This window comes from Panthera onca, chromosome C2 (assembly GCF_046562875.1).
Source record: "Panthera onca isolate mPanOnc1 chromosome C2, mPanOnc1 haplotype 2, whole genome shotgun sequence".
Classification (NCBI taxonomy): Eukaryota; Metazoa; Chordata; class Mammalia; order Carnivora; family Felidae; genus Panthera; species Panthera onca.
The window spans coordinates 151,572,472-151,598,531 of record NC_138347.1 but is presented as its reverse complement, the minus strand read 5'-3'; the positions used below and the strand labels follow the sequence as shown (position 1 = coordinate 151,598,531).

Genomic DNA, 26,060 nt, shown 5'->3' with positions numbered 1-26,060 from the left:
GTGGTATTGAGTGCGCTCCCTAATGATATGCGACCATCACCACCCTCCGTCTCTACAGCTCTTTCATTCTGTAGAACCAAAACTCTAGTCCTTGATTATGAAACGGTGACTCCCCACTCCTCCTTCCCCCAGATGTTTTACGACTCAGATAGCCTCTCCTGTGCCCCCTTAATCCAAGCACTACACAGTCTTTCCTTAAAACAACGGATTTTGTGATGTTGTCGTTCACTTGTAAAAATCCCCTGTCTTGGGGAGCCTGGGTGGCTCAGTCGGCAGAGCATCTGACTCTTGATCTCGGCTCAGGTCATGATCTCCCAGGTTGCGGGATCGAGCTCCACCTTGGGCTCTGTGCTGACAGCCCGGAGCCTGCTTGGGGTTCTCTCCCCCCACCCCTCTCTCTCTGCCCCTTTCCCTGCTCGTGTGCATGCTTTTTCTCCCCCTCAAAATAAATAAACTTAAAAAGTAACAAATAAAAATAAACCCCCCCTGGTCTCTTTTTCCTTTTCTCTCTCCTAAATAACAGTCTTATTACCTTCTCTCAGGAATGGCAGTATTTTTTTTAATGTTTATTTTTATTATTTTTGAGAGAGAGCAAAACAGAGTGCAAGTAGGGGAGGGACAGAAAGAGGGAGAGGAGACCCCGTATCGGAAGCAGGCTCCAGGCTCTGAGCGGTCAACAGCACAGAGCCCCATGTGGGGCTTGAACCCACAAACCGTGAGATCATGACCTGAGCTGAAGTTGAACACTTAACTGACTGAGCCACCCAGGTGCCCCAAAGTCTTTTTTTTTTAATTTAAAAAATTATTTTTAATTTATTTTTGAGAGAGAGAGAGAGAGAGAGAGAGAGAAAGAATGAGCAGGGGAGGGGCAGAGAGAGGGAGACACAGAATCTGAAGCAGGCTCCAGGCTCTGAGCTGACAGCACAGAGCCCGATGCAGGGCTCGAACCCATGAACAGTGAGTTCATGACCTGAGCTGAAGTTGGACACTTAACCAACTGAGCCACCCAGGCACCCCAGAAATAGAGGTCTTTTTTTTTCTCTCTCTTTCTCTGATTTTTGAAGTCAGTAGCTAGTATTTTATAAAATAACAAAAGCCTGTAATGTCCTGACCCCAAAGCTTGGGAAGGTGGGGGGTGCACTAAGAAGTCAGGGAGGGGCGCCTGGGTGGCTCAGTCGGTTGAGCGTCCGACTTTGGCTCAGGTCACGATCTCATGGTCTGTGAGTTCGACCCCCTCGTCGGGCTCTGTGCTGACAGCTCGGAGCCCGGAGCCTGCTTCGGATTCCGTATCTCCCTCTCTCTCCGCCCCTCCCCTGCTCACGCTCTGTCTCTCTCTGTCTTTCAATAATAAACATTAAAAAGTCAGGGAGTGGGGTTCTTGGAGCATTACCTACATGGTGTCATCATTCTGAAAAGCAGTGTTGCAGTAGCTAGCAAAAGACCCACAGACGCTTTAATCCGTTGATCCAATAATTCCTCTTATACAATCAAAGATACGCACAAAGATTTATGTTTAACACAGTGTTGTACATAATAATGAAAACTGGATGTTGCCTCTGTGTCCATCGGTAGGGGTTTGGCTAAAGTCTGAATGGACTGATGTGTAATCACTGAAAACCATGTTTGAGTTTAATACATGGGAAAATGTTTATGCTATAATGTTAAGTGAAAAATGTAAGGTAAACTATATGCATGTTATGATCTCAAATCTTTTCTGAAATTTATACCTGCAGAGAATAACATGGCAGAAAACCATGTCTGTGTTAAACAATTCTTAGAGAGATGAAATATTGTGTAATTCTTAAAAAAATTTATTTTAATTTTTATTTATTTTTGAGAGAGAGAGAGAGAGAGAGAGAGAGACAGAGTGCAAGTGGGGGAGGAACAGAGAGAGAGGGACACACAGAATCGGAAGCAGGCTCCAGGCTCTGAGCTGTCAGCACAGAGATCGACTTGGGGCTTGAACTCACGAACCGTGAGATCTTGACCTGAACGGAGGTCGGACACTTAACCGACTGAGCCACCCAGGCACCCCGCAAATATTGTGTAATTCTAACTTTTTATTCATTTATTGTTTTGTATTTTCTGTGACCAGGCATTTCTCTTACGTCCAGAAAAAAGTCATAAAGAATATAAAACAAACACATTGAAAATGGAACACTCTTAAGACCGAGTACTCAAATGCAAATTAAAATGTATTTTTGTTCCTACCTAAATAAAGGAGGAAATACGAAGTCAAAGAGTAATTTTCCTGCTGAGCATGTTTTGTGGTTTCTCAAGCGTCTGGGTGTGTCTGTGGAGGAACAACGGTGGCTGTTGCCTAACAGCTGTCTTATTCAACAGAAATGGAAACGTGGCGCCCGTATCCTTGAGAAAACGACTTGGCCCTCCTATGGATGGAGGGTGTCTTGAAGAGAAACTGGGTATGTCCTCATTTGCTAAGAAATACTTTTGTCGCCCGCTCTCCCATAATACCACTTGCGGGTGGCCCACCATAGGGTTGCCAACTTAGCTAGTCAAGCAAACGACATTACAAGTCATGTTGAAACCAAAGTGCTCCCTGTGGGCCAGGGGAGTGGGGTGTGGGTGGAGAAGAAAGTTAACTTCTCAGTTGGGACAGACTACCCTAACTTGGAGGGCATTAATGAGACATCATCTAGGGATCAGGTGGTTCCCAAGGTGGACCTCTCAGTCAAGTTGCCATGTCCCCGTGCACAGTTGTTGGCCTCGCGGGGCCAGAGGTGAATTCTCTCCCTGGGTGCTCAGGGGTAGACTCTCGGAGAGAGACGATGGGAAGCTCACCTGACCTGTATATACTGCAGACACAGTGGATTGCCATCCCTGGACAGTGGCCCTTCTCAGCGGAGCAGCGGAGGCTCTGTCTACCACCCAGATTCTGCTGTTAGATTTGCCCCTGGGGATCCTGGCTGAGAAGCCGCTGTCTGGTGACCATCGTCATTAGAGATACTGATGTCACAGAACAGCTGTCACCAAAAGCTGCCCCACGCAGGCTGCACCGGTCATTGTGATTGGCTTGATTCTGTTAAACTCGGCATTCTGGAGGGCAGATCTCCCCTCCCTGCCTCAGTCATCCACCTGTAGACCTTCCTTCTGGATTTTTCTTTTTTTTTTCTTTTGCATGCCCACCTGTGTTCTCTGCTCTTGGAGGCAGGGTTGGTCTGTATCTTTTTCCAGCTTTATTGAGGTATAATTGATAGATGACATTCTGTAAGTTTAAGGTGTGCAAAATAGTGATTTTATACACGAATATATTCCAGAGCGATTACCACAATAAAGTTAGTGAAGACATTTATCACCTCACACAGTTATAACGTTGTGCGGGTGATCAGAACTTTAAAAATCTTATTAGCAACTCAATCTCTCGTAGCAACTTTCAAATACGCAGCACAGTATTGTTAACTACAGTTATCATAGGATTGGTCCGTATTGTTATTGAGATGGGGAAAAAAAAATCCATAGACTTGGATTCAAGAGATCTACCTCTTGGACCAGCCCCGGGCCCTCTCTGGGTCTCCTGCCCCTTACCTGCACCTAAAATTCTGTGATTCTGGGACTCAGGAGAGCAAGGAGGCATGGACAAGAGAGCATGAGTTTCTTCACTGGGAAAGGTTCAATCTAATAAGAAGAAGAAGGTAAAAAATAACAACAGTCACCACCATTTATTTGAGTTTGCTCTGCTAGGCATGCACTGTGTGTGCTGTGGAGGCAATCCTACGAAATCTTCATGATCATCCGAGGAGGTGAGCCCCACTTTTATTCTTCTCTTTCAGATGAGGAAGCTGAGCCTCAGAGATGTCAAGTAACTTGCCCAAGGGGACAGAGTTAATATGTTGGGACTCAGTCACAGATGTCTCTCTGCCTTTGGGGTCCACCGTTTCCCTCCACTTTGGGGAAGCCCAGAGCTCAGAAGCAGTCGTGGGTTTGCCGCAGCTGTGCTGTTAGGGCCAACTGTCTTTTTCAAATGTGCTTTCCTTTATTTAGACACCAACATCATTGCTGTTTAGGGTTTTCAGTGAACTTCCCTATTTTCTCCCTATTCTGTCTTATTCAGCAAAATGGATGAGCGACCGTTTCTTAGGATACTAATTGAATGTTCATTTAGACATGAAAGTGTTTGTCTCTCCACTTTTACTTCTCAAGCCAGAAGAATGTTTCCCTCTTTTCGTGGGAGTCCAGAAACAAGTTAAAGTTTCATTGAAAGTTTTATGACCCCAAGGTTGCAATGAGGTTCAAGTAACAGTAGAGAAAACTTGTGGACAGCCTGGGGAGAATACGCCCCTCTTGTTAGTTGTTTTGAGCCAATGTTCCAGAAGACTCTCCCCACCCACTCTGCTCCGAATGCCTTTCGAAATTCACATGTTTTTCTCATGTTAAGATCCCCATGCCCTCACACACCTCCTTTCCATATGCCATTCACTGAGCCTAGAATGCCATCCCCTCCATTGCCTGGAGAGCTCCTCACCCTTAAAGACTCAGGTCAGACGGCTCTTGTGTTACCAATTCATGCAAAGTGTTTTTTCTTGTTCACTTCTCTGTTCTGCACTTGAATGTTAAGTGACGAAGGGCAGAGGCCTGGTCTCACTTACCTTTGGGGCCGCTCAGGATCCGAGCTTACATGTTGCGTGCCATACATGCTCAATTAAGATTTTGCAATAAACCGATTTCCCGTGTTACGGGTCAAAGCCAAAACCTTAAAAAAAAATAAATTAAAAAAAAAAAAAAAAAAAGCCAAAACCTTGCTGTGCCCTTCGACCCAGTTATCCCCATGATGGAGGAATCCATCCAAAGGAAATAACCGAAGAGGAGAAAGGAAATTACGCGGACCGAAGTGCTGTGAAATATATATTTGCTAAATACTGGCAACAAGCGGAATGTTTATCAACAGGACAATGGTGAGCAAAGCGGGAGACGTGCTCTTGCTGCAACACGATTCATTCTATCACCGACTGAACCAACATGGTGACTCCCAAGGATGTGTCAGAAATACAGAGATGAGTCAGTTGCCTTCGACCAGCGCACAGCCTGGCAGAGCCTTCTAAAGCAAACAGTACAAAACTACATAGAAACCGAGAACCGTTTGGGGTCTGATGTTAAGAGACAAATAGATTACGAAAGGGTCTGCACGTGATGCTTTCAGCTCTAAACACGTGAAAGTGTCTGTGACCTTGGCTCTCCAAGTTGGAATGAAGGATGGGGGTTCTCTCCGGATGGGCAGGGGTTTGCCGTGAGGCGACCGGAAAGGGATAGTCAAGGCAGGTTTGCCGTGTAAGCGGTGCACCAGGTAGGGGGAAAGCCGAGGTCTGGAAACCAGAGAAGAGGTGTGGCACCTGCAAGGGCTGGTGGCTGGTTTCTCATGCCGGGAAGGAGGCTCGCTATGTGAAAAGTACCATGGTTTCCATTGTACAGATAAGGAAGCTGAAGCTGGGCTGGCCCCGAGCTACCCAGCTGGCAAGTGACAAAGGTGGGATTGGAAACCATCCCTTGTCAGTTTGGGTCAGGGTGCCTTCTCTTCATCTCCCTGCACCCAGGAGCAGGTGATGATGCATGATGGAAGAGATCCGGTTGGCCGAGAGGCTGGATTCTTTGGGGAAGGGGACGAAATGGAGAACCTGTTGGTGGGACCACATGATGGAGGGTCTCGGACTGGATGCAGGGGACACTGGACTGCCTTCGCGGGTCTGGAGGCATGATAGAGAAGGGTTTAAGGAAGAGCAGGCTGGCGGTGCGTGCTGGCTGGTGTGATCAGTGAGGAGGCTGGGCCAGATACATGGGAAGGTAGGTGGGCAGCTCTTGTTCCATTGGGTCAAAATAGTACCGCCCTCCCCCCCCCCCCCGCCCCCAGCTTCTTGGACATATTTCTTCCTGCACCTCTAACCATGAGATTGGAATGGATGCCTCCATCTTATCTATTCTCCCCCGCGTGAATACCACAACCTGGTCCAGGGAGGGGCATCTGATTCAAACTCGGCCAATGAGAGCCCTTCCCTGGGAATTTTAACCTTGGGACCAGAGAGGAGTGGTTCTCAGTCCCACTCTGTTGGCGAAGCTGTGTCTGGGAGCTCTGTCACCACTCAGAGATTTGAGAGCCCTAGAGAGGAAAATTCTAGCTGGACTCAAGCCCTAGTTTCTACATACTCTGAGGGCTCAGCCACTCTCTTGCTCACGCTACCATGTGAATAATCCTCCCCGCCTCCTCTTTAGCTAAGCTACAGCGAGTTGAATTTTTGTCCTTTGTGAACAGAAAGCTCTGACATTTGCAGTTAGAGACGTGCCTACCCCTTATCCCTCAAATTTTGGGCACGATGCTCAGAAACGCTTCAGGGTTGTTTTGGAGGATTCGGTCTGTCATGTCTTGCATGTAAGAAACAAACAAAAAGTCTGTCTTCATTATTCAGTGGCAGGCTTGGGAACTCCGGGCTCTCTAGAGGGGCAAGGCTTTGGGGATCCCCTCAGAGAAGGATGGACGCATCCCCATCACTGGTGTGGTGAGTAAAATTACTGCTCAGAATGCTTTCCCGCTTGCTCGTTTGTGATTCAGACGGGGAGAAACCGACGTGGACAGGATGACCACACAGGACGGCCAGGCATTTTCTATACAGGTGGTAAAGGTATCTTCTGAACTTCTCTCCAGCAAACGCATAGATAAAGGGGTTGAGGCAACAGTGGGTGAATGCAATTGTCTCAGTCACACTGAGGGCCAACCTCAGATCCTTCTTCATGTCACAATTGGGAAAGAAGTCATAGAGATTAAGCGTCTCTAAAAAAATCATGATGTTGTAGGGTGTCCAGAAGAGAAAAAACACGACGATCACCAGGAAGATCAGCTTAATGGCTTTGGCTTTCTTGTGGCTCTTGCAGGAAAACAGTGTCCGCATGATTCTGAAGTAACAGTAGCTCATAACGAGCAGGGGGAGTAGGAAACCAAGCAAATTTGCCTCCACGTTGCGGAGAACGGGCCAGAGGTCCTGCAGGACCTCAGGGTAGTCGCCAAGGCACTCGTTTTCTTTTTGTTTTGTGAACATGAACTGAGGTGCTGCCACCAAGATGGCTGCCGCCCAGACGCCCAGGCTGATGGTGACGCCATGCTGCACGGTCCGGGTGTTCATGGAGTTGGCGGCCAGGACGATGGCCCGGTACCTGTCGATGCTGATGATAGTGATGAAGAATACGCCTCCAAAAAAGCCGATGAAGAAGAAGGCGGTAGACAGTTTGCACACGGCGTTGTGAAGGCCTTGCTCGCTCATCAGGTAGTGAGTCCAGAAAGGCAGCGTGGCTACAAAGAGCAGATCCGACAAGGCCAGGTTCAGGAGGTAAATGTCGGTGATACTCTTGGGCTTCCGGCTGTTGGTGAGGGCAAACACTACCAGCAAATTTCCCACCAGGCCAAAGGCAAAAACAAGGGAGTAAAATATGGACAGGAAGACGGTCCCGAAGGCCACAACGTCCCCCATATCACAGGCTTCGGCCGACTCATCGTACTCAAAGTATTCCAAAGTTGATTTGGGGGAGGGGGTGGGCATGGCGACGGCCTGGATCAGAGAGGAAAACAAATAACAGTATTAGTTCTCAGAGAAACAGTTGGGATTCTAGCTGGCCCCACGCATGGGCAGGCTGAAAGAAACAAGTATCCGTCGGGCGCCTAACTGATACGCTTCCCAGTCTGAGAGGATCCGGTGAACGGCTCAGCTAACGTTTGAATCTAGACCTTTTAAAGCTTGAGGCAGATCTTTTCTTCTTGGATCTTCAAACGTCTATCCAAAAGGTTGACCAGGGTGTCAGTAGTGGGAGAGAGGACTATGGGTGTGGAGAACAGGGGGTCGTATGGTGGGGGTGCAGCCATAATTCACTCTTGTAGTCCAAACTTCCCCGAAGCGATTCTCCGCTTCCTTCCTTATCCCCACCCCTCCACCCTCTGGATCCCAATTTGTCCCATAGGAAGCCAAGACTGAAGAGAGAGGTCTCAGATACTCTCCAGAGCCTCGAGCAGACCTGTACGCGGAGCCCCTCATCTTTGTTTTTGAGATCCCTTTCTCTTCCCCTTCCTTTTGGAACCAACAGGTCCTTCTCTTCCTGAAGGGATAAGACAGAGTCATACACTCTAGAGTGACCGCCTCGTGTCCGTTTTCCCAGGACTTTTCTGGGGTTAGCGTCAAAAGTCGGAAATGCTTTGGTTCTAAGCAGACAGCCACAGACGGCCACCCCTCAAGGTCAAGTGAAGAGGGTGCCACCACTGCCATCACAGGGTCATGAAAGGGGTGCGGAGCCCGTCTGGGGGACCGTGCTCCAGTAGCCTGCTGTGCTGGGCCCGGGTGGCAAATTCACCCCGTAATTACCAGCCCTGCCCTCACTTTGGCCTGGTCTTCCCCATGATTCTTAATCCCTGCTTCCTTCAGAACAAAAATTGAAGGGGAAGACGTTTCTGCACGGGTTGGGAAGTCACACTTTGCATTCCTCCCCCTCCTCCCTAGCCAGGGCTCGCTTGTTATTCACTCCAGAGGCTGCAAGGGCTCCCCTTTCCCCCTGGCCCTCGGAGGCCTCCTCCTCTTCCTTGTGATGCCACAGACTGGCCCCTGAGAAACCCTAAGAATGTTCATAGCACGCCTCCTGGTTGTCACTGCCTCCCTCCCCACCACAACCAAAAGCAAAGTTCGCACTTTTTAACCAAGGGAGTGTCCACACCCTGCTGCCTCCTTTTCACACTGGTTTTGCCCAGACTGTGTCTCTTTCAAAATGAGGGCCCGCCCTCGCAGCCTCCGCTTTGTGTTCTGGCCCATCTTTGCATCTTATCCAGATTCTTCTGGGACGAAGAGGGTTAAGCGTTTCTGCCCTGGGCCCTCTCAGCCTGGGCTGACGTTCCCAGCATCTCCAGGGAGAGTGTATGCGTTCCTGGCTTTCAGCAGCCAATACCCTTTTCTCAGAGACAAATCTCTGGCTGTGACCTTAATCAACAACGTTTAAATTTAGCAGTGATTGCTAAATCAGTCAGTCGAGCATCTCTCTCTCTTTTTTTAAAGTTTTTATTCATTTATTTTGAGAGACAGCGTGAGTGAGCGAGCACGGGAGAGAAAGGGAGAGAGAATCCCAAGCGGGCTCTGTACTGTCAGCGCAGAGCCTGGTGTAAGGCTCGAACTCAGGGACTGCAAGATCATGACCTGAGCTGGAACCAACAGTCAGACTCCCCACCGACTGGGCCACCCAGGCGCCGTGAGCGTCTGAATCTTGATTTTGACTCAGGTCATGGGCTCATGGGTTTGTGGGATCGAGCCCCACGCTGTCAGCACAGAGCCCATTGGGGATTGTCTTTCTCCCTCTGTCTCTGCCCCTCCTGCGTGCGCTCTCTCGCTCTCTCAAAATAAATAAACTTAAACAAAAATAATGTTTAAGTTCAGCCACAGAAAATGGCTGAGATGCTACCCTTTGTGAGCTACACAAATGTCAGGTTGAAATGGCTCGAGCGGAGATATGGGGAGACGGGGAAATTCCTACCTGCGTGCAGGTGGCTTGCTGAACGTCTTTCCAGACGTGCAGCCGTGTAGGAGCGAATGAGTCAAGCCCTCAGTGGTCGTAAGTCAGGGATCCTGGAGCTACGACCCTCTGCCTTCCCCCTTCTCCCCCAGGGAAAGGAGCTGGCGAAGCTGGCCTTGACAGGAGGCCAAGGACAATGAGACTGTGTGGCATCTCTTCGTGCCTGTGCTGGGGCCTGCAGCCCAGAAACTGTGCTGGTGGGTTGGCCTGATTTTGCCAAATCTGCATGAAATAGGCTTAATTTCCACCCTTGGCACTGTGCCCTGTCCACAGGGATCTCCTCTAAATCGAGCAGGAGTCCCTGGGTCACCGAGGAGGGACAGCGGGGAGGTGGGCAGGCTCGGGCTCTCCCTTGGCTGAATCTCACGTCTGCCCTCTGGCCAAGTGACCTCGAATGAACTTGGAACCTCTGAGTCTGACGTCCCTCATCTGCAAGACTGGGACTCATTCTCACGTCTGCCCACAGCGCCATTCCGAGGATTGTGCCCGGCACAGTGTGTTGCATACAGCAGGCACTCAAATAAATGCATGTGGTGAGGAAACAGAAGCACTTTGGACCTCTGCAACCATCCGGGTCTCCCGTGAACCGTTGTGCTGCTCACTCCCACCCTAGGCGTTGTGGATATCCCATCTGTAAAGTTCTTTTTATTTTTTTTTCCCCTGAAATAACAGGTATTTTCTTTTCAGATTTTCTGGGGGGAGAGGGCAAAGGGGAGGGTAAACAAGCCTTTACTGAATTTTTACTCAGTTCTCGGGCTCATTGCTAAACACATATTACCTGTGTGTGTGTGTGGGGGGGGGATTTTCATTTAATTCCCTTGACATTTTAAAAATGAACAAAAATACGAGTTACATGGAAGATGAAATAAGTAAGCAGACAGTCTAATATGGTAGGCCTGTGGTTCATGCTCAATAAACGGGAGCCGGCACGTAAAAGGATAACGATCCCTATGGACAAGTAGATGTACTCGGAGAAGGCAAGTAACTTGCTCAAGGCCGCACAGCTGGCCTGTGGCACGGCTGCAGCGGGGGCTCACACGCGGCCAGCCTGTCTGTCCTGCCCGAGACTGGGAGTTCCTGAGCGAGGACCGGTGTCTCCTTCAGCTCTGTGGACCAGTGTTCAACAGAGGGAGGGGCCTGGCACAGAGCCAATGCCCCAGGAATACTTGTAGGAATACAAGTATTGTATCCTAGACCTTCATTCCAAATTGCCCTGTGGGACTGGTAATGACGGTGGCCTTTTAATTGTCCGGTTCCCAGGCGTGCCGACAGGGCACACAAGTGTCTTTCCTGATCCCAGGCCAGCGGCCCTTGCTTGAACTCTGAGCGCTTAGTGGATGCCTCGTGCATTGAATGTTCCTCTGAATTTGGTAGCCTTATCAAGGGAAGGAACTTTTTGGGAAAGGTGGATCCTCTAATTCCTGGAGCTTCTGAGATGTCCCAGGACTGGGAGATGAGCTTAAAGCTGGGGACAGTCCTCGAGGGTGGTCTCCGGGGCAGGTTGAAGGGCCGCCGGGGGTCTGATGGGCCGGACACGGGCTTTCCAGGCCCCCGAGGCCACCAGGAACCGAGTGAGGGATCCAAGCAGATAAGCTTTCTCCGCGGGGCCTCATCAGCCGGGTGTCATACAGATGGGGGTGCGAGAGGAAGGATAGGTGTTGGGGTGAAGCACCCGCTGAGGGCTGTGGCCAGCAAGCACACAACCCCTCCCGGCCGTTCTCAGGCCTCCTCGCCCTCTCTTCCCATAAGTCAAGGTTTTGCTAAATGCTGTCCAGCTGCAGGAGTCTGTGCTGAACCCAGAAGCGGAGTTTGAGCGCACATGCGTTTCCCACCCAAGTATAAACTCACTCCCTCTCCGATCCTGCCCTGCTGCCCGCCGCCCCCCCCCCCCCCCCCCAACTCTGGCCCACTTCCTTTTCTCAGGCCTGCTCATTTATTTTTTAACTTTTTTGGGGTCATCATTTACCCAGTGTTTCCAATCAGCTTCCCTGTTCTCTACTTCCCTTTTCATTTAAGTGGCCCAAGTCCACTTTCCTCTTCAGTCCCACATCCTTTTCGGGCCGCTTCCCCCATCTTTTGCCTTCACATCCTGCTTACTGCCTGCTGGATCCTGTGCGTCTTCTTGTGTTTTACGTTCCTTGGCCAGTTGGTGGTTTTCCCTCTGGGGTCTCCGCTGATGGCTTTTTAGGCCCCTGAGTGAAGACCGGGTTAGAGGCTCCGTCTAAATGCCGCTAAAATTGTGGTTTAATTTTCTTTTTTAATGTTTGTTTACTTTTTTGAGAGAGAGAGAGAGAGAGAGACAGTGAGAGCTGGGGAGGGGCAGACAGAGAGGGAGACACAGAATGGGAAGCAGGCTCCAGGCCCTGTGCTGTCAGCACAGAGCCCGATTCGGGGCTCGAACCCGTGGACCGTGAGATCATGACCCGAGTCGAAGCGGGACACTTAACCGACTGAGCCACCGATGAGCCAGGTGCCCCATCATTTTTGTTCTTTTGAACCAAAGGGAATTAGAGGAAAGTACAGATTGCTAGAGCCCTGCCCCCGTCGTTCTTCGTGGGGGTGCCATTGAGCCTGAGAATGTTCCAGAGCCTGAAGTTATCCTCGGAGAGCCCGCTGTGGAAGGAGAGGAGGCTGCCCTTCTTCGGTGCCCACGGACTAGCACACTCCATACACAAGCCCCTCTTCGATTCTGTCTACAGGCCCACATGCGATGGTTGTCCCTCCCGTACAAATGAGCCAGCAGAGGCTCCGGGAGATCGGGGAAGCTTGTCCAGGGAACAGCAGAACCAGGTGTATCTCTCCACAGAGCCATGCTCCCGCCTCGCCCCCAGGCTTTCCCTCTTGGAGGAGGAGTGTGCAGGCTATTGTGGACCACTTCTCTAGAGTTGGAACGAGAAATAGTAGACACAGCCCCCTCCTTCCCCCGCCAAAGAAGATGGTCCACGATGCGAGTCCGAACACTTTCCCCGGGTCTCTCCCCTCAGGACTCAGAACCCGGTAGTCTGGCCGTCAGGCAAAAGGCAGGCAGTCAGGAAATGAAGAAGGCGGGGACATTTCCTCTCCAGCCACAACTAGGGAGTCCTCACGGCCGGACCCCCGAATCTAGCTCTCATCAATGGTGGCAAGGAAATTTGGAGTCCTTTTCTCTGGAGAAGAAGAGGCCGAAGGCTGTAGGCTCAGCTCATTTCCTGCCTTCAAACACACGGTGACACGGATGTAGTTCACAAAACGCAACGCCAGATCTTCTGGCGTGTTTAATTTTTCGACAAGGACCAAACAGAAGGAAATAGTCTTTAAGCACGACATGCGTCCTGGGGCGGTAAAAGCACGGCTTAGTGTCACGAGAAGTGACTCTTCAGTGACCTGCCCAGGGAACATGACGCTTCTGGGCTCACAGCCTGCCCGAGTTCAGATGAGGTTCCATCTGGATCAGTCGATTTCAGCCCTGACAAATCTTCACCTTGGCCTACAGAGGAAGGTTTCCAGTGTGGCCCCCAAGCCCACACCCCTGGCCGCTTGGGCACAGGGTTTTCCCAGGTCCTGATGGTTTTCCCACTTACAAGGACAGCTGATTTTGTAAGAGGCACCCTGGGGGATGCAGGGAGAGGTAAGGATGAGAGGGCAAAAGAAGGACAGGTGGAAGGGCCTTGAACTGCACGCCAAGGAGCTAGAAGGGCACATTCTGCACCTCGCAGCCCGTCCCCCGTGCAAGTAAACAGAGCGGCTGTCTACACCTCGGCAACCAATCTACCTGCGACCACAGGGCCTTACCCGCCCTCTAGCGTTTGCACGGGCCAAACACCCCAAGTCAGAAGCAGCAACAGGAGAAAGCCAGACCGGAGGCGAGAGCCTCCTGGGTGAGCCACCCCTCTCCGGAAGCTGCTTTTGCTCTGGGTTGGACACACCGCCCTCTCCTTTCGTCTTCCGAGCACATTGTGGTATTTATTCGTCCCTGCCAAACTGTGAAATTCTGAAAAGAAATGTTTTAGGGCTTTTTTCTGGTAATTGAGGAAGAGATGGATTTTAAATAAATTATTAACTAAGCTAATTATGTATCTTTGTAAGGACAAATAAAAATTCAAAATAAGAGGCTTAATTCTCCCTGCTGAAAATAAGGGAAGAGATTCTCTGCCTCCTCATTCCTAGGGCATTTGCTTTAGGAAATTCGTCGCTGGGGGCGCCTGGGGGGCTCAGTCAGTTAAGCGTCTGACTGATCGTCTGCCTTGGGCTCGGGTCATGATCTCACTGATCGTGAGTTTGAGCCCCAAGTCGGGTTCTGTGCTGACAGCTCAGAGCCTGGGGCCTGCTTCAGATTCTGTTTCTGTCTCTCTGCCCCTCCCCTGCTCGTGCTCGCTATCTCTCTCAAATATAAAATAAAACACAAAAAAAATTAAAAAGAAAAACAAAACAAAAGGAAACTCATCACTGGAGTGTTTTCTCCTCTCTTTGAAATGAGGACATGCATCCTTTTGGGAATGTGATCACTTCTTTTGTCAGCTTTACGTCCCAGGAATCTTTCTCAGGGGCCTGGGGCTCCTTTCTTTGAAATATAAACATCAAGGGGCACCTGGGTGGCTCAGTCTGTAGAGCCCTGACTCCTGGTTTTGGCCCAGGTCATGATCTCGCGGTTTCATGGGTTCAAGCCCTGCATCCGGCCCCGCGCTGACAGCACGAAGCCTGCTTGGGCTTCTCTCTCTCCCTCGCTCTGCCCCTCCCCCGCTCGCGCTGTCTCTGTCTCTTTCAAAATAAATAAACTTAAAAAAAAAAAAAAGGAAATATAAACATCAAGAATTAGCACCTGTGTCTCCCAGTTTCTCTGGAAGGGTAGGAGCCTAACTTGGGTGGGTGCCCTTCTGCTTCAAATTGCCAAAATCCTCCCGTCTTAAAGATAGGAGTCTATTTCTTCTCTGCAAGAAGCCAGCCAGCTATCACAGACGGTCCCTTCAGTTATCATGGTAGAGTTAGGATGACAGTGTGTGGCTGAGAACTAGGTGTGCTCTCTCACCACAGGGATCCTAACCGCTGGGCCCTACGAAAGGGTGAGATTCCCTCTCCCCCCATCTCTGCCGTCTCTCAGCGGATTGTCCGCGATGCCCATCACATTCTGGTGGCCTGTCTGTTTAACAGTAATGGTGTTTTCTCTGTTATCTCTGTGAGAGTTTTTTTCTGGGTTGGAGATCTTAGTTTTTATTTTATTTCCCCAACAGTAGGTGCTGTGCTAAATTCTATGGAGGTAAACGTGGCTAAGATACAGTCTCTGGGAATTGCGGTTACTGTTCAGTAGCAGACTATCAGAAGAAAAGCTGGGGGAGACCCAGGGACTGGATCGTTTCAGCTGAGTCTTGAAGCCGGGGCAATCTTCCAGGTAAACGAAGGTGGAGGGGGGGAGCAGGGGCGGGTGTGGGGTGGGGGGGGCCACTGAAGCCGAAGGCACTGAGCATAGGCATGTTCCCTAGGGTCAAGCCCGCTCATCGCCATTGCTGTATAGGCAGGCAATCGTGGAGCGGTCCACGATTACCTACCTCACCGTCGTACTCCTGGCTGGCTTGCAGGGCGAGGTCTCTGTGGACAACGCCACCGCGAACATTTGCCTGCGTTCATCCACATCTCCCACGGCACGGATGCATTTTAAAAATGCAGACTCCAGAGCAGACCGACTATGTGAATCCGTGCATATAAAGGTCAGGAGCGGGCAATAGCAATGCATATTGTGCAGGGATGCACATCTAGGTGGGTAAAGCCCTAAGGACGAGTGAGGGAGCAATGGCCATCACGATCAGGATGTGGGGATTTTGGGGAGGGCAGGGTGGCAGTCAGGAAGGCAAGTGAGGGGGGGCCGCTGGGTGGGGGCCGGCCTGGGTCTCTCCTGCTGCCTGGCTGCAGGTTGGGTGCGAGATTGATCTGTAAGTCGTGAACCTGCACACTGTTCTTTGAGCGTGCTGTATTTGACGTGGAACATAGGTTTAAGGAAAAGGACAAAGAGGGCCTGCAAAACTACTTTAGAAAAACATTTAAAGAGACGCGAGCTAGGTTTCCTTCCCTACAAAGGTTCATAATCCGAAATAGTTGCTTTTTGGCCAGACCGGAGGAGGAGGTGTGGCTGCAGGGCCGAGAGAATTCCAGCCCTCGGCAGCCAGTGCCTTTCTGAGCCCCTAGGGAGGGCGGGCAGGATCACGACTGGGCCGGAAGCGCCAGCATTGGCCCTCCCGGGCAGAGCCAGTGTTGCAAGCCCTTGGAATCCCTGGACTGTGCTGCTGGGAACGAGAGCAAGTTCCCGGAAAAGGCAGCGGAGACCTGGCCTGTGTCACCGTGGCTGTGCCTCTTTGTAACTGTGACCCGTTGTTGGACAGCAGGAGTCCGCCTCCCTGTCTGGCTCGTGCACGGAGGGTGCTGGCTCTGAACACCTTCAGCGGGAAATATTTGAGCCTGAACAAAACGGGTAGCCGCGGCCTCTGTTCCAGGTCAGAGGTTGAGCTGGGGAGGGGGTAGCTGAATGGCCCAGACCCTGAGATGGACGGTCTCTGAGGCCAGGGTCTCTGGTGGGGCCCTCCCCAATAGTGCTGCCTTTCTACAACCCGGCCCAGGGCGGGAGGGGGGCGGGGTGCGCGATGAGGGGTCTCCTGGGGGAGGATGGGTTGGGGAGTGGATGCTGGTTCTGACCTGATGGGCTCTGGCATACGTCCTCCTCCCGGCCCCTCGTAACCTCATTTGAACGTGCTTAGTGGTCTTAAGGCGCACAAACTTTCCGATCCGTGGCTTCCCACAATGACAACCCATATTGTTTCTTGAGCACCAAATACGGGCCAGACGGTGTGGTCAGAACTGGATATACCTTGCCCTTGATACAGATATTCGACCTCTACCCGTCACTCGCCTTCAGCGATTCTCAGCTCATGGCTGGTATTCATTTTAAAGCAGGACTCGAGGCTTAGCAAGGTCAGGTGCAGAGTCAGGGCTTCCAAAGCCCAACTGCCTCTCCTACCCACTGTGAAGCAGAGAGTGACGGCCATGGAGCCCGGCTGGGGTATGGCTGGGCGTGTGGCTGACACACAGTCGGTGCCCCCTTCCCTGGGGGGCGGGCAAGAGCCACGTCCTGCCCTGATTCTCTGCGTGAAAATGAAGCCAAGCAAAGAGGCAGGCAAAAGACGTGGAACCATACTTGCGTGCATACACACAGACGGACATGCAGACAGACAGGCAGACAAACAGTGGTGCCCAAGGCTCAGCAGCCCAGTTCCTGCCTGCATCCTCTTACAGGGCCCAGTCCCCTCCCAGGCAACCCCGGGCATGGGCTGACCTGCCCCGCAGAAGCTTCCCCAGGGAACTTTCTCGTCTGCTTCTCACACAATCCAACCTTCTTCTTTCTCTTGGGGTCATGTTGTTTTCTACCTTGAGTTTTCTGTGTAAAGCATTTGAGGGGGCGCCTGGGTGGCTCAGCCGCTCGAGCGTCTGACTTCGGCTCAGGTCATGACCTCGCGGTTCGTGAGTTTGAGCCCCCGTGTCGCCGGGCTGTCTGCTGTCAGCGCAGAGCCTGCTTGGGATCCTCTGTCTGTCCTCTCTCTCTGCCCCTCCCCTGCTTGCGCACGTGCCCTCTCTCTCTCTCTCTCAAAAATAAATAAAATTTTAAAACGAGAAGAAAGTACTTGGAAAAAGGGGGGCGCCTGCGCAGCTGAGTCCATTAAGCGTCAGACTCTTGACTTCGGCTCAGGTCATGATCTCCGAGTTTGTGGGTTCGAGGCCTTGGTGGGGCTCCCGTGCTGGCAGTGCAGAGCCTGCTTGGAGTTTGGTCTCTCTCCCTCGCTTTCTGCCCCTCCCCTGCTCATTCGCGCACTCTCTGTCTCTCTAAACACACAAATAAACTTTAACGTATTTGAAAAAGAAAATGAACTTTTCTGGAGGAGGGGAAATCCTAAAGCTCCCTGGCCTTTCTCTGAGCTCGGCTGTCAACCTACAGAGCGCAGACTACAGAACCTGTGAGATAAAGGTCAAGTAATGAGAAGTGACGGGTCCGGCCAGTCGTCAATCGGACCTCAACGTGTTTCCTCCTCTCTTGCACCCATATGTGTGTCCGCTCATAATTTCTGAGATGGTTTTCCCACGGCACGAACCTTCTGAGGCCGTGTCCTCAGAGTGATTACAACGGCATCGAGCATCGAATTTGTGTCAGCGATTTATTCATTAAAATGGTTGTCGCTGGAAATGCAGTGGTGCTCTTTATAAAAAAATGCAGGAGGCACCCAAAAAGCACAGGAAGAAAAGGAAAAACAAGACAGAACCAAACTTTCCACCATCCAACTTCCCGAAATCAACCACAGCTAGCTTTTTGCCCTTTCCCATCCAATGTCCATGCCTATTCCTATATCCGTATTAAGCATAGTTATATTTACATTTAAAATGCAAGGTGGCTCAGTCGGTTAAGCATCTGACTCGGGCTCAGGTCATGAGCTCGTGGCTCATGAGTTCGAGCCCCGCATCGGGTTCTGTGCTGATAGCTCAGGGCCCGGAGCCTGCTTCGGATTCTGTGTCTCCCTCTCTCTCTGCCCCCCATCCCCCCGCTTGCGCTCTGTCTCTCTCTAAAAATAAATAAACATTGAAAAAAAATTGAAAAAATAAATAAAAACTAAAATGCAGATTCTACATTAAACATTTTTTATTATAACATTTTCTAACCTACATAAAGGCAGAGAGAGCCCCCAGGTTCATCACATAGCTTCAATTGGCAACTCATGGTCACTAACTATCCCATGCAATCCTACTTCATACCCTACTACATTAATTAAAAACAGATCCAGGCATCATAGCATTTCACCCATAAACAGGTAAGTATGAGTCTCTAAAAGAATAAGAACTCTTTTTATACAAAATAACAACTTCCTTACTATTTACCTTAAAAAGCGCCTAATAATTCCTCACTCTCATCCAGATGCCATTTGTTTTCAGGGCAATGTCTACTCGTCCCTGGCATGTAAGTGCTGATGCTTGTAATCGCACCCCGCGTTGAGCGCGTCCCAAATGGTCTGATCACACGCTTCCCGCCACCCCTCAAGCCCCTTGGCCCTTCGGCAGCAACATCTTCCGGAAAGTGGTCCCTCTTAGCACGTAAAGCGAAAACCAGCATCTGTAACCCACGGTGACCTCTGACCACCGTGCCCCACCCGCGAGCCCACAGGTGTTGGCCAGTTCTCTGTTTCCTACCTGGGCTGGGCCTGGGAAGGGAACTTCTGGACTTGGCAATTGTGACAATCAGCCACCTCGTCCCTCCGTCTGTCTGTCACGGAGTATTTCCCTTCCCACCCGCCCCCCCGCCGAGGGCATCTTTATTTGCAAAGTTAGCCAATAGTCTCTGGTTTCCTGTGAGGTTCACTCCAAGGCCTGCCTGGTTTCTTTAGATACCGCCGCAGGCGAGCTCAGAAGCTCCAGGCTGGAGGCCAGCTGATGGCAGGAGGGTCTGAATTCACAAACCTGGGGGACTGAGTCTGGGGGGACACACAAAGCAGGGGACTGGAGGACGTGACGGTGTGGGGGCTGTGTTATTTGCCCCCATTGTGGCGGGGAGGACAGGAAACAGCGTAGGTCTCGTGAGCCACCCAAAGCCACTGTACTTCAGTTTCCTTGGGTGTGAAAAGAGAGCCCACGGTACTCACCCGGCTGCCCTGGGGTATGGATGAAACGAAGTACAGCTTCTCTCTCCAAAGCGAGGCCCCAGGCACCGGGAGCTTACAGACATGTGGCACCTCAGGCCCCGCCACTGAATCAGGCTGCATTTTGATGAAATTCTTAGGAGATTGGCAAGTGCGTGGCTTCTGAGACGCATCGGCACAAAAGGCACTTAGTGAGTGCCTGGCACCTGATAGGGGCTTCTGATTTATTTTCCCCTCGCCTCCCTCCATCAAGGCACTCAGGGCCTCCCTAGGCCATCCGGTCAAGCCGGAGGCGCATGTGTGCCGGGCACAAGCTTCACCCACAAACCGGGGCAGGCTCTGTCCCCACCGTCTCCCACAGCCCGCCCCGTTCCGCCGGACGGGGAATAGCTGGGCCTGACTCTCGGGGCTACTCTCCTGCTGCCTGCCCTGGCTCGAAGCCGGTGCCTGCCCGGGACCACCTGCCTGGCTCACCTACCAAGCAAATTCTACTGCCGATCCCTCCCTCCCCTGGGGCCTGGCTGGGGTCTGGCACGTTTATTAAAGGATCAGGGGACTCCTCCGAGGCCTGCCTGGCTCCTCACGGCCCATCTTGCAGCCTGTGCCCCTGCACTGCTGTGGCCGTCGGAGCTGTGTCTTTCTGTGGGCAGGGCTGTGCTGTGTGCTCCCCACCCGGCCTCCTCAGTCCCGGCCGCCAGGACCCCAGGACGAGCTGTGGGTGGGACGGCGGTTCTGCCGGCTGGGCGACTGACCTGCTGGCATTTGAGGAAGTCTGCGGCCTCGGTTTCCCTTCCTCCTTTCCCTCTGGCCAGGAGGCTGCGGCACCCCACTCCCACGCCTGCGCTTCCTCATCCCCACCCCAGAGCCACCTGTCTCAGGGACCACCCAGCGGGGCCAGCTGCTTCGGCCTCCCTTCGCCTGCCTGTGACTCCCCTCCTGCTTCTCCGAGAGCACCTCTCTGGGATCCTGCCAAGACTCTCTCTCTCTCTCTCTCTTGCAGTCACACAGTCTTCCCGGACAACCTCACCCACTGCACCGTTATCCTCATCAGCTGTCCCGTCTTCCTGGACAGCCTCTCCCACCGCCCGTCAGTGACCGCCTCTGCGATCCAATGCTCTGCGTCTTTGTCCCCAGCCAGGGTCTGCATCGGTGGCCCTCACGCCTCTTGCCATTTGCCCCCGTTGACCATTCTCCTCCAAAATGCAAACTGCGCGCCTGACCCCTCTGTGGGTTCTGCTCACTGGGAGTTTCAGCCCCAGGCCAGTAAGCATGGCCCGGGCAAGATCCTGCCCCTTCCCCTTCCCCTCCGGAGGTCCCACCCTGCTCTAACCACCTCCCCACCAGTGCCTGTGGGGGCTGCTCTCCCCTTCGCACCTCACCCGGCTGGCGGGACCGGCTGCCAGCCCACCTCCTTGACGCTAACACAACGGCTTTCGCTGTCCCACAGGAGCTGGCAGCAGACCGGACCGTGAGTCACGGCCCAGCAAGTGGGATGCCTTTTTGTGCCGGTTCCTTCGCCTCCCCAATCCTACAGGTAGCCGCTCACGCACAGCTTGCACACGAAGGAGGTTGCACCAGGGGAGAGGAACCCTGGGCTTGAAGAACATGCTGTTTTATGGCCAGTGGCGAACGAGCCTGCCCGGTGGCCCTGAGGGAGACGTGACCTCATCTCTGAGGCCGCAAGCACCACCCTGAGAAATGGGCCAAGGAAAGTGCAGCTGGGGCTTTGCCTTCTCTGTCCACTCCCAGCCACGGGAGAGCCCCAGCCGCCCTCCCGCACGGGCCACGCCTCCACAGACCTCAGTAAAGGCTGGACAGGTTCTCCCTGGGCCCCTGCTCACCCCTCCCCAGGGCTCCCCCACTGTGCTGCCCCATTCCTTGGGCCGGTCTTCACCCCTCCCTCTCACAGACCCTTTGGCTTCTCCCCCTTGTCTGAGCTGTTCCTTGTGAAGAGCAGCAGAATGTGACGTCACCAAATGTGCCACTTTGATGTGTTGATCATTTTGAGCTCGAGAAAGAGCAGATACAGGGGGAGGCTGTCTCTGACCCTCCCGATCTGCCTGAACTCAGAGTCCCCAAAAGGAGCTCGGTTGCCATAGATCCTCTCCCCTGGAGTTTCTACCACCCACCGGGGAGCATTGACACTTGTCACAGGAGAGGAGACTAGAAGTCCCCACCACATCCGGACACACTGGGTCACAAACTGTCACCCCTCCCATCTCTTCTTCCAAAGACCCTTCCGTCTTTCCTCCAAATCACTGACTGTCTCCAGAGAAGAACACTTACCCCTGCCTTCTCCTTATTAAGTGGGTGTTTAAGCCTGAATTCTAAGCCAACTTGAGGAGACACTCATTTTTCCTGCCTACCCCCCAGGTATATACGATGCATACATGTTAATAACCTATTTGCGTTTCTTTTGGTAGTCGTTTGTTACAGAGGCCTCAGCCAAGAACTCAGAAGGGTAGAGGGGAAATTATTTTTCCTCCTCCCCAACAGTTTCGGGTGACTCGGACGGGACCTCTGAGACACCTTACAGGTGGGACCCTGGGAAGACTGGCAGAATCCAGTGAAGGATAAGAATTATTTGTCCTTTTGGGGCACCTGGGTGGCTCAGTCAGTTGAGTGTCCGACTCTTGATTTTGGCTCAGGTCGTGATCTCACAATTTGGTTCTTGAAATCGAGCCCCACGTCGGGCTCTGTACTGATAATATGGAGCCTGCTTGGGAAATTCTCTCTGCCCCTCCCCCTCCTCAAAATAAATAAATAAACTAAGGGGAAAAAAAGAGATTTGTCTTCCCTACACTCGCTTGCAAGTCCTTATCACCCTCAGTTTCTCTTCCAGTGGAGACGGTAACTGACAACAGTAGCCTGCTTTCTGTTGGGTAGAGGGATAAGGGTGCTGGGTGGGCTTCCAGGCAAGAGCCATAGTGGAGAGGCCGTGAGGCTGGCGGGAAAAGCATGGCAGTGATAGGCACAGACACACAAGACAGGTGAGGACTGGAGACTTGGTCTGAATAAAGCTTTGTGGGAGAGACCCAGCAAAAGGAGGTAAGGATATGCTTATGCCTTGAATGCTAGTCTAGGATATTCCCACTTTCTGCTACGGGCTGGTGGCGGTGGGGGGGCGGGTAGGAGGAAGGGGGGCTTGGGCATAACCACAGCAAACCTTTATGCAGCACAGCAGATGTGAACTCATGTAACCCAGTGACCCCAGAACCAGCTGTAACGCTAACAGGTGAGGACACTGAGGGGAGGAGAGGTTATGTAACTTGCTCAAGGCCATCCAGCTCATATGTGGCAAAGCCAGGATTTGAATTTAGCATTTTGATTTCCTGGTCTATGCCACGCATTCTCAGTGGGGGTGACGATGCCTCCAAGGGGGTGACGATTCTACGGTGTGGACACACACACGGTACATAAGCCAATAGCATATCTATGTTGAAAAAATTTCATGGAAGGAGATTAAGAATACAATGCTGGGGTTCCTGGGGGGCTTAGTCGGTTGAGCATCTGACTCTTGATTTCAGCTCAGGTCATGACCCCAGGATCGTGGGATCCAGCCCTGCATCAGGCTCTGCACTGATGGCGATTCTCTCTTTCTCCCTCTGCCCCTCTCCCCCATTTGCTCTCTTTCTCTTTTTCTCAAAAAAAAAAAATTTTTTTTTTAAAGAGAATAAGATGTTTAAGAAGACCCACGTGGGAAATGATCAAGGTTGAGAAACCATTGTCTCTGCTCTTAATCAGACCACGGAGCTGAGTTTCATGCTTAAAGCCTGGGTTAGGCAACAGGATGAAAATGACATCTTCAGAAAAATAAAGCAGTGGTGGAGTGGAGGGGAGGGGGAGCTGCCAGAGTAGGAGGGAAGGGACAGACGTGGGCCACGTGCTTCTCCGTGCCAGGTACGTGGCCTGTAAGGTCTCCTTTTGATCTTCCCCTTCACGTTAGGTACTGTTATTTCCATTTTCAGATGATGAAATGAAGAGACAGGAGCAAGGGGGCCATGGCCAGCAGCTGGAAAAGGGCCGGGGCAGGACTTGAACTTCCTGATTCTGAATGCAGGCAGGGAGAAGGTCACGGAGGGAGTGGACAGCAGAAGAGAGAGAGGGTGATCTGGCTAATGGAGACGGCACAGAACTGGTGAAAGACTGGGCCTGTTTCGGAACGAGCCAGGAGCCTCGCCACCAACAACTCAACCCCAACACGCCAAAAGACCCAGAGGCAGAAGTCCCTCACTCGTTCCTCTTCTCTGAAGAGAAGATCAGACACAGAAAATTGGGAAGTTGGAAAGGAGTCAACCTAGACAACACAAATGCTATTTACTTGTTTTTACTTCTCCCCTCTGCCCTAATGTTTACATTTTAACACTACCGGTTGCAATTTCCTAGCTTATTTCATAATTTCTGCTCAACAGGGATAAAAAGCATTCCTCTTTGGTACAAAGGTAACAGGACCCAGCAAAGATCTCCAGGAGTAGTTTTGGACACAATATTTTTAGGCACCATTAAACTATTTTCTTTGAAATAGTGAAACATTCCACTCTCCTCCCCCCAAACACGGTGTGTGTTCCCAATCACGTACAACTCAGTGGAAAATGAACAAATTAGCTGCAACCTTGAGTTATAGAAATATTTCCATCTTAGCCCTTTGAACTGCATAAGTAATTCAGATGACTTCCTAGAATGTCTTTCTATCACTCTCTGAGGCTCTGGAGGGTCTGTGTTAGGACAAAAATAAAATAATAATTGTCTTTTACGAGCAACACCCTTAAAGGAGTTCTATTGCTGCTATAGAGAAGATGTAGTGCTCAATACCCAGGAGCGATAAAATAGAGCTCTTGGGTCCCTCTCGTTGATCAGCTGTTGACAACAAGCTGTCGGCGGGGCGCCTGGGTGGCTCAGTCGGTTAAGCACCCGACTCTGGATCTGGTCATGATCTCACGGTTTGTGAGTTCGAGCTCCGCGGCCGGCTGTGCGCTGACAGTGCGGATTCTCTCTCTGCTGGGGATTCTCTCTCCCTGCCCCTTGCTTGCTCTCTCTCTCTCTCTCAAAAATAAATACATAAATATAAAAAAAAAAAAAAACAAAAAAAAAAAAACAAAGAAAAGAAGCTGTCAGGCCAGCCAGTTGCCCTGTATATGCTCACCTGCAGGGTAACCTTGCGTGTGGCCTCAGTGACTAGACTAGTGGCAGACAGGCTCATATTTCCAAGAAAATCTTCTTTAATTTGAACGCTATCGTTGGGAACATAGACAAAACTTCATAGTGAAGTACAAATGTAGAGAAGCAAATCCAGAGTGCCTGGTCCTAACTTGGGCACCTGCATCAGGTCCCCTTGACCCTAAGAAGCTCACGCCAGGGTCTGACAGGGTCATATTGTGCTTCGAGGGCTGTAGCGGTTCCTGTTTCATATACGATTGGACCAGGTTGCCTCCTGATGAACATCCTCCATTGGGTGCACTTGAACCAAGAATTGGGGCCCCTCGGGTACACTTTTTAATCCTTCAGGACCAAGAATGTCGTCTGAAGTGACTGACGCTTGTCTCAAAAGTACATTATAAGGTACAAAGTTAGCAAAGGCTGGGAAAGAAACATTTGACCGTCTACTTTCTCAGCACGCAGAGTATCTGAGATGAGCGGCTGTTGGCCCACCCTTCACTGCAAACTTGGACAGTGTGAACTTGTAGCTGTGGCTGCAGGTGAACACGGGCAAAGCAGACTGGAGAGTTTCTGCACGACGAACCTCTTATTACAGTGAAAAGTTTTCTTCGTAGGTACTTTTACAGACTTTGCCCCTCTTATGGCAAAAAAAAAAAAACCCAAAAACGAAACAGAACACAAAACCTTTTTATAATAGATCGATCTGTATTTTATTCAGAGCCAGCTTCTAATCTCAGTTCTAAACCAGAATATCAATATTTACTTCTGCTTGGGCCAGCCACCCCAACAATCAATCCTGAGCAAATTCCAGTTACGTTTCTAGCCACGCTTGCAGGTAACGAAGGTTTGGGTAGAGGACATTTGTCTGACTGTTTACTATCCTGTAGATGTGTTGATAGGTCCTCAAGCGACAGTTGGCAAGAAGGGCACGCTTGGTGTCCAGGGAGTAGTGCTGAGTCATTTTACGGAGTTGGTACGCTTCTTGGAGATGGAACCTGCAGGAACACCTCGGTTTAAAAAGAGCCACGCGCCGACGCCAGGCTTCCTCCAGAGGCTCCAGCATTCTGCTTAGCGAATAGACCGCAGGCTGCTTCAGTACCGTGACACATGCACCTCCGACAAATTTGGAGTATCCTCAAATCTGAATTGGGCACGAGGAGGCATCCCTTTCGAATATCTTGAATGGCTTAAATGGAAAATTGACTTAAAATTTCTTCTGCGGGGCGCCTGGGTGGCTCAGTCGGTGAAGCACCCGGCCCTTGATCCGGTCATGATCTCACGGTCTGTGAGTTCGAGCCGCGTGTCGGGCTCCGTGCTGGCAGCTCAGAGCCTGGAGCCTGCTTCGCATTCTGTGTCTCCCTCTCGCTCTGTCCCTCCCTTGCTGGCACTCCTTCTCTCTCTCTCTCTCAAAAATAAATAAACATTAAAAAAAAAAAAAAAAAGATGAATTCATCCACAGCATAGTGACAGCAGTTAACAACACTGTATCCTGTACTTGAAAGTCGCTAATGTTTCATCATCACAACAACAAAATGGTAATTATGTGAGACATATGTGTATCCAATCATCACATCGTACACTGGAGATTGATATCGACTTGCACGTCAATTATATCTCAGTAAAGCTGGAAAACACACTGGAAATGTCTTTAAAAAGAAAATGCGTCTGTCGTTCTCCAGGAGTCTCATTTGGATTGAAAGTTTTTCTTTTTTTAAA

General features: G+C 51.2%; 1 protein-coding gene across 4 annotated transcripts; it reads right to left on the bottom strand.

Annotated features, from left to right (window-relative positions):
* Window positions 1-3,034: 3,034 nt before the first annotated feature.
* On the bottom strand, window positions 3,035-20,190 carry CX3CR1 (C-X3-C motif chemokine receptor 1). 4 transcript variants are annotated; one of them, XM_060638289.3, is made up of 2 exons: window positions 19,191-20,190; window positions 3,035-7,550 (listed from the first exon to the last, which is right to left on the bottom strand). In XM_060638289.3, exons 1-2 carry the CDS (start codon window positions 19,434-19,436, stop codon window positions 6,471-6,473), a joined length of 1,326 nt encoding a protein of 441 aa, XP_060494272.3. In that variant the 5' UTR covers window positions 19,437-20,190; the 3' UTR covers window positions 3,035-6,470. The 4 variants fall into 4 exon arrangements, with proteins under 4 accessions (XP_060494272.3, XP_060494273.3, XP_060494274.3 ...); XM_060638290.3 differs by lacking the exon at window positions 19,191-20,190 and adding an exon at window positions 18,742-18,861; XM_060638291.3 differs by lacking the exon at window positions 19,191-20,190 and adding an exon at window positions 18,433-18,735.
* Window positions 20,191-26,060: the final 5,870 nt, after the last annotated feature.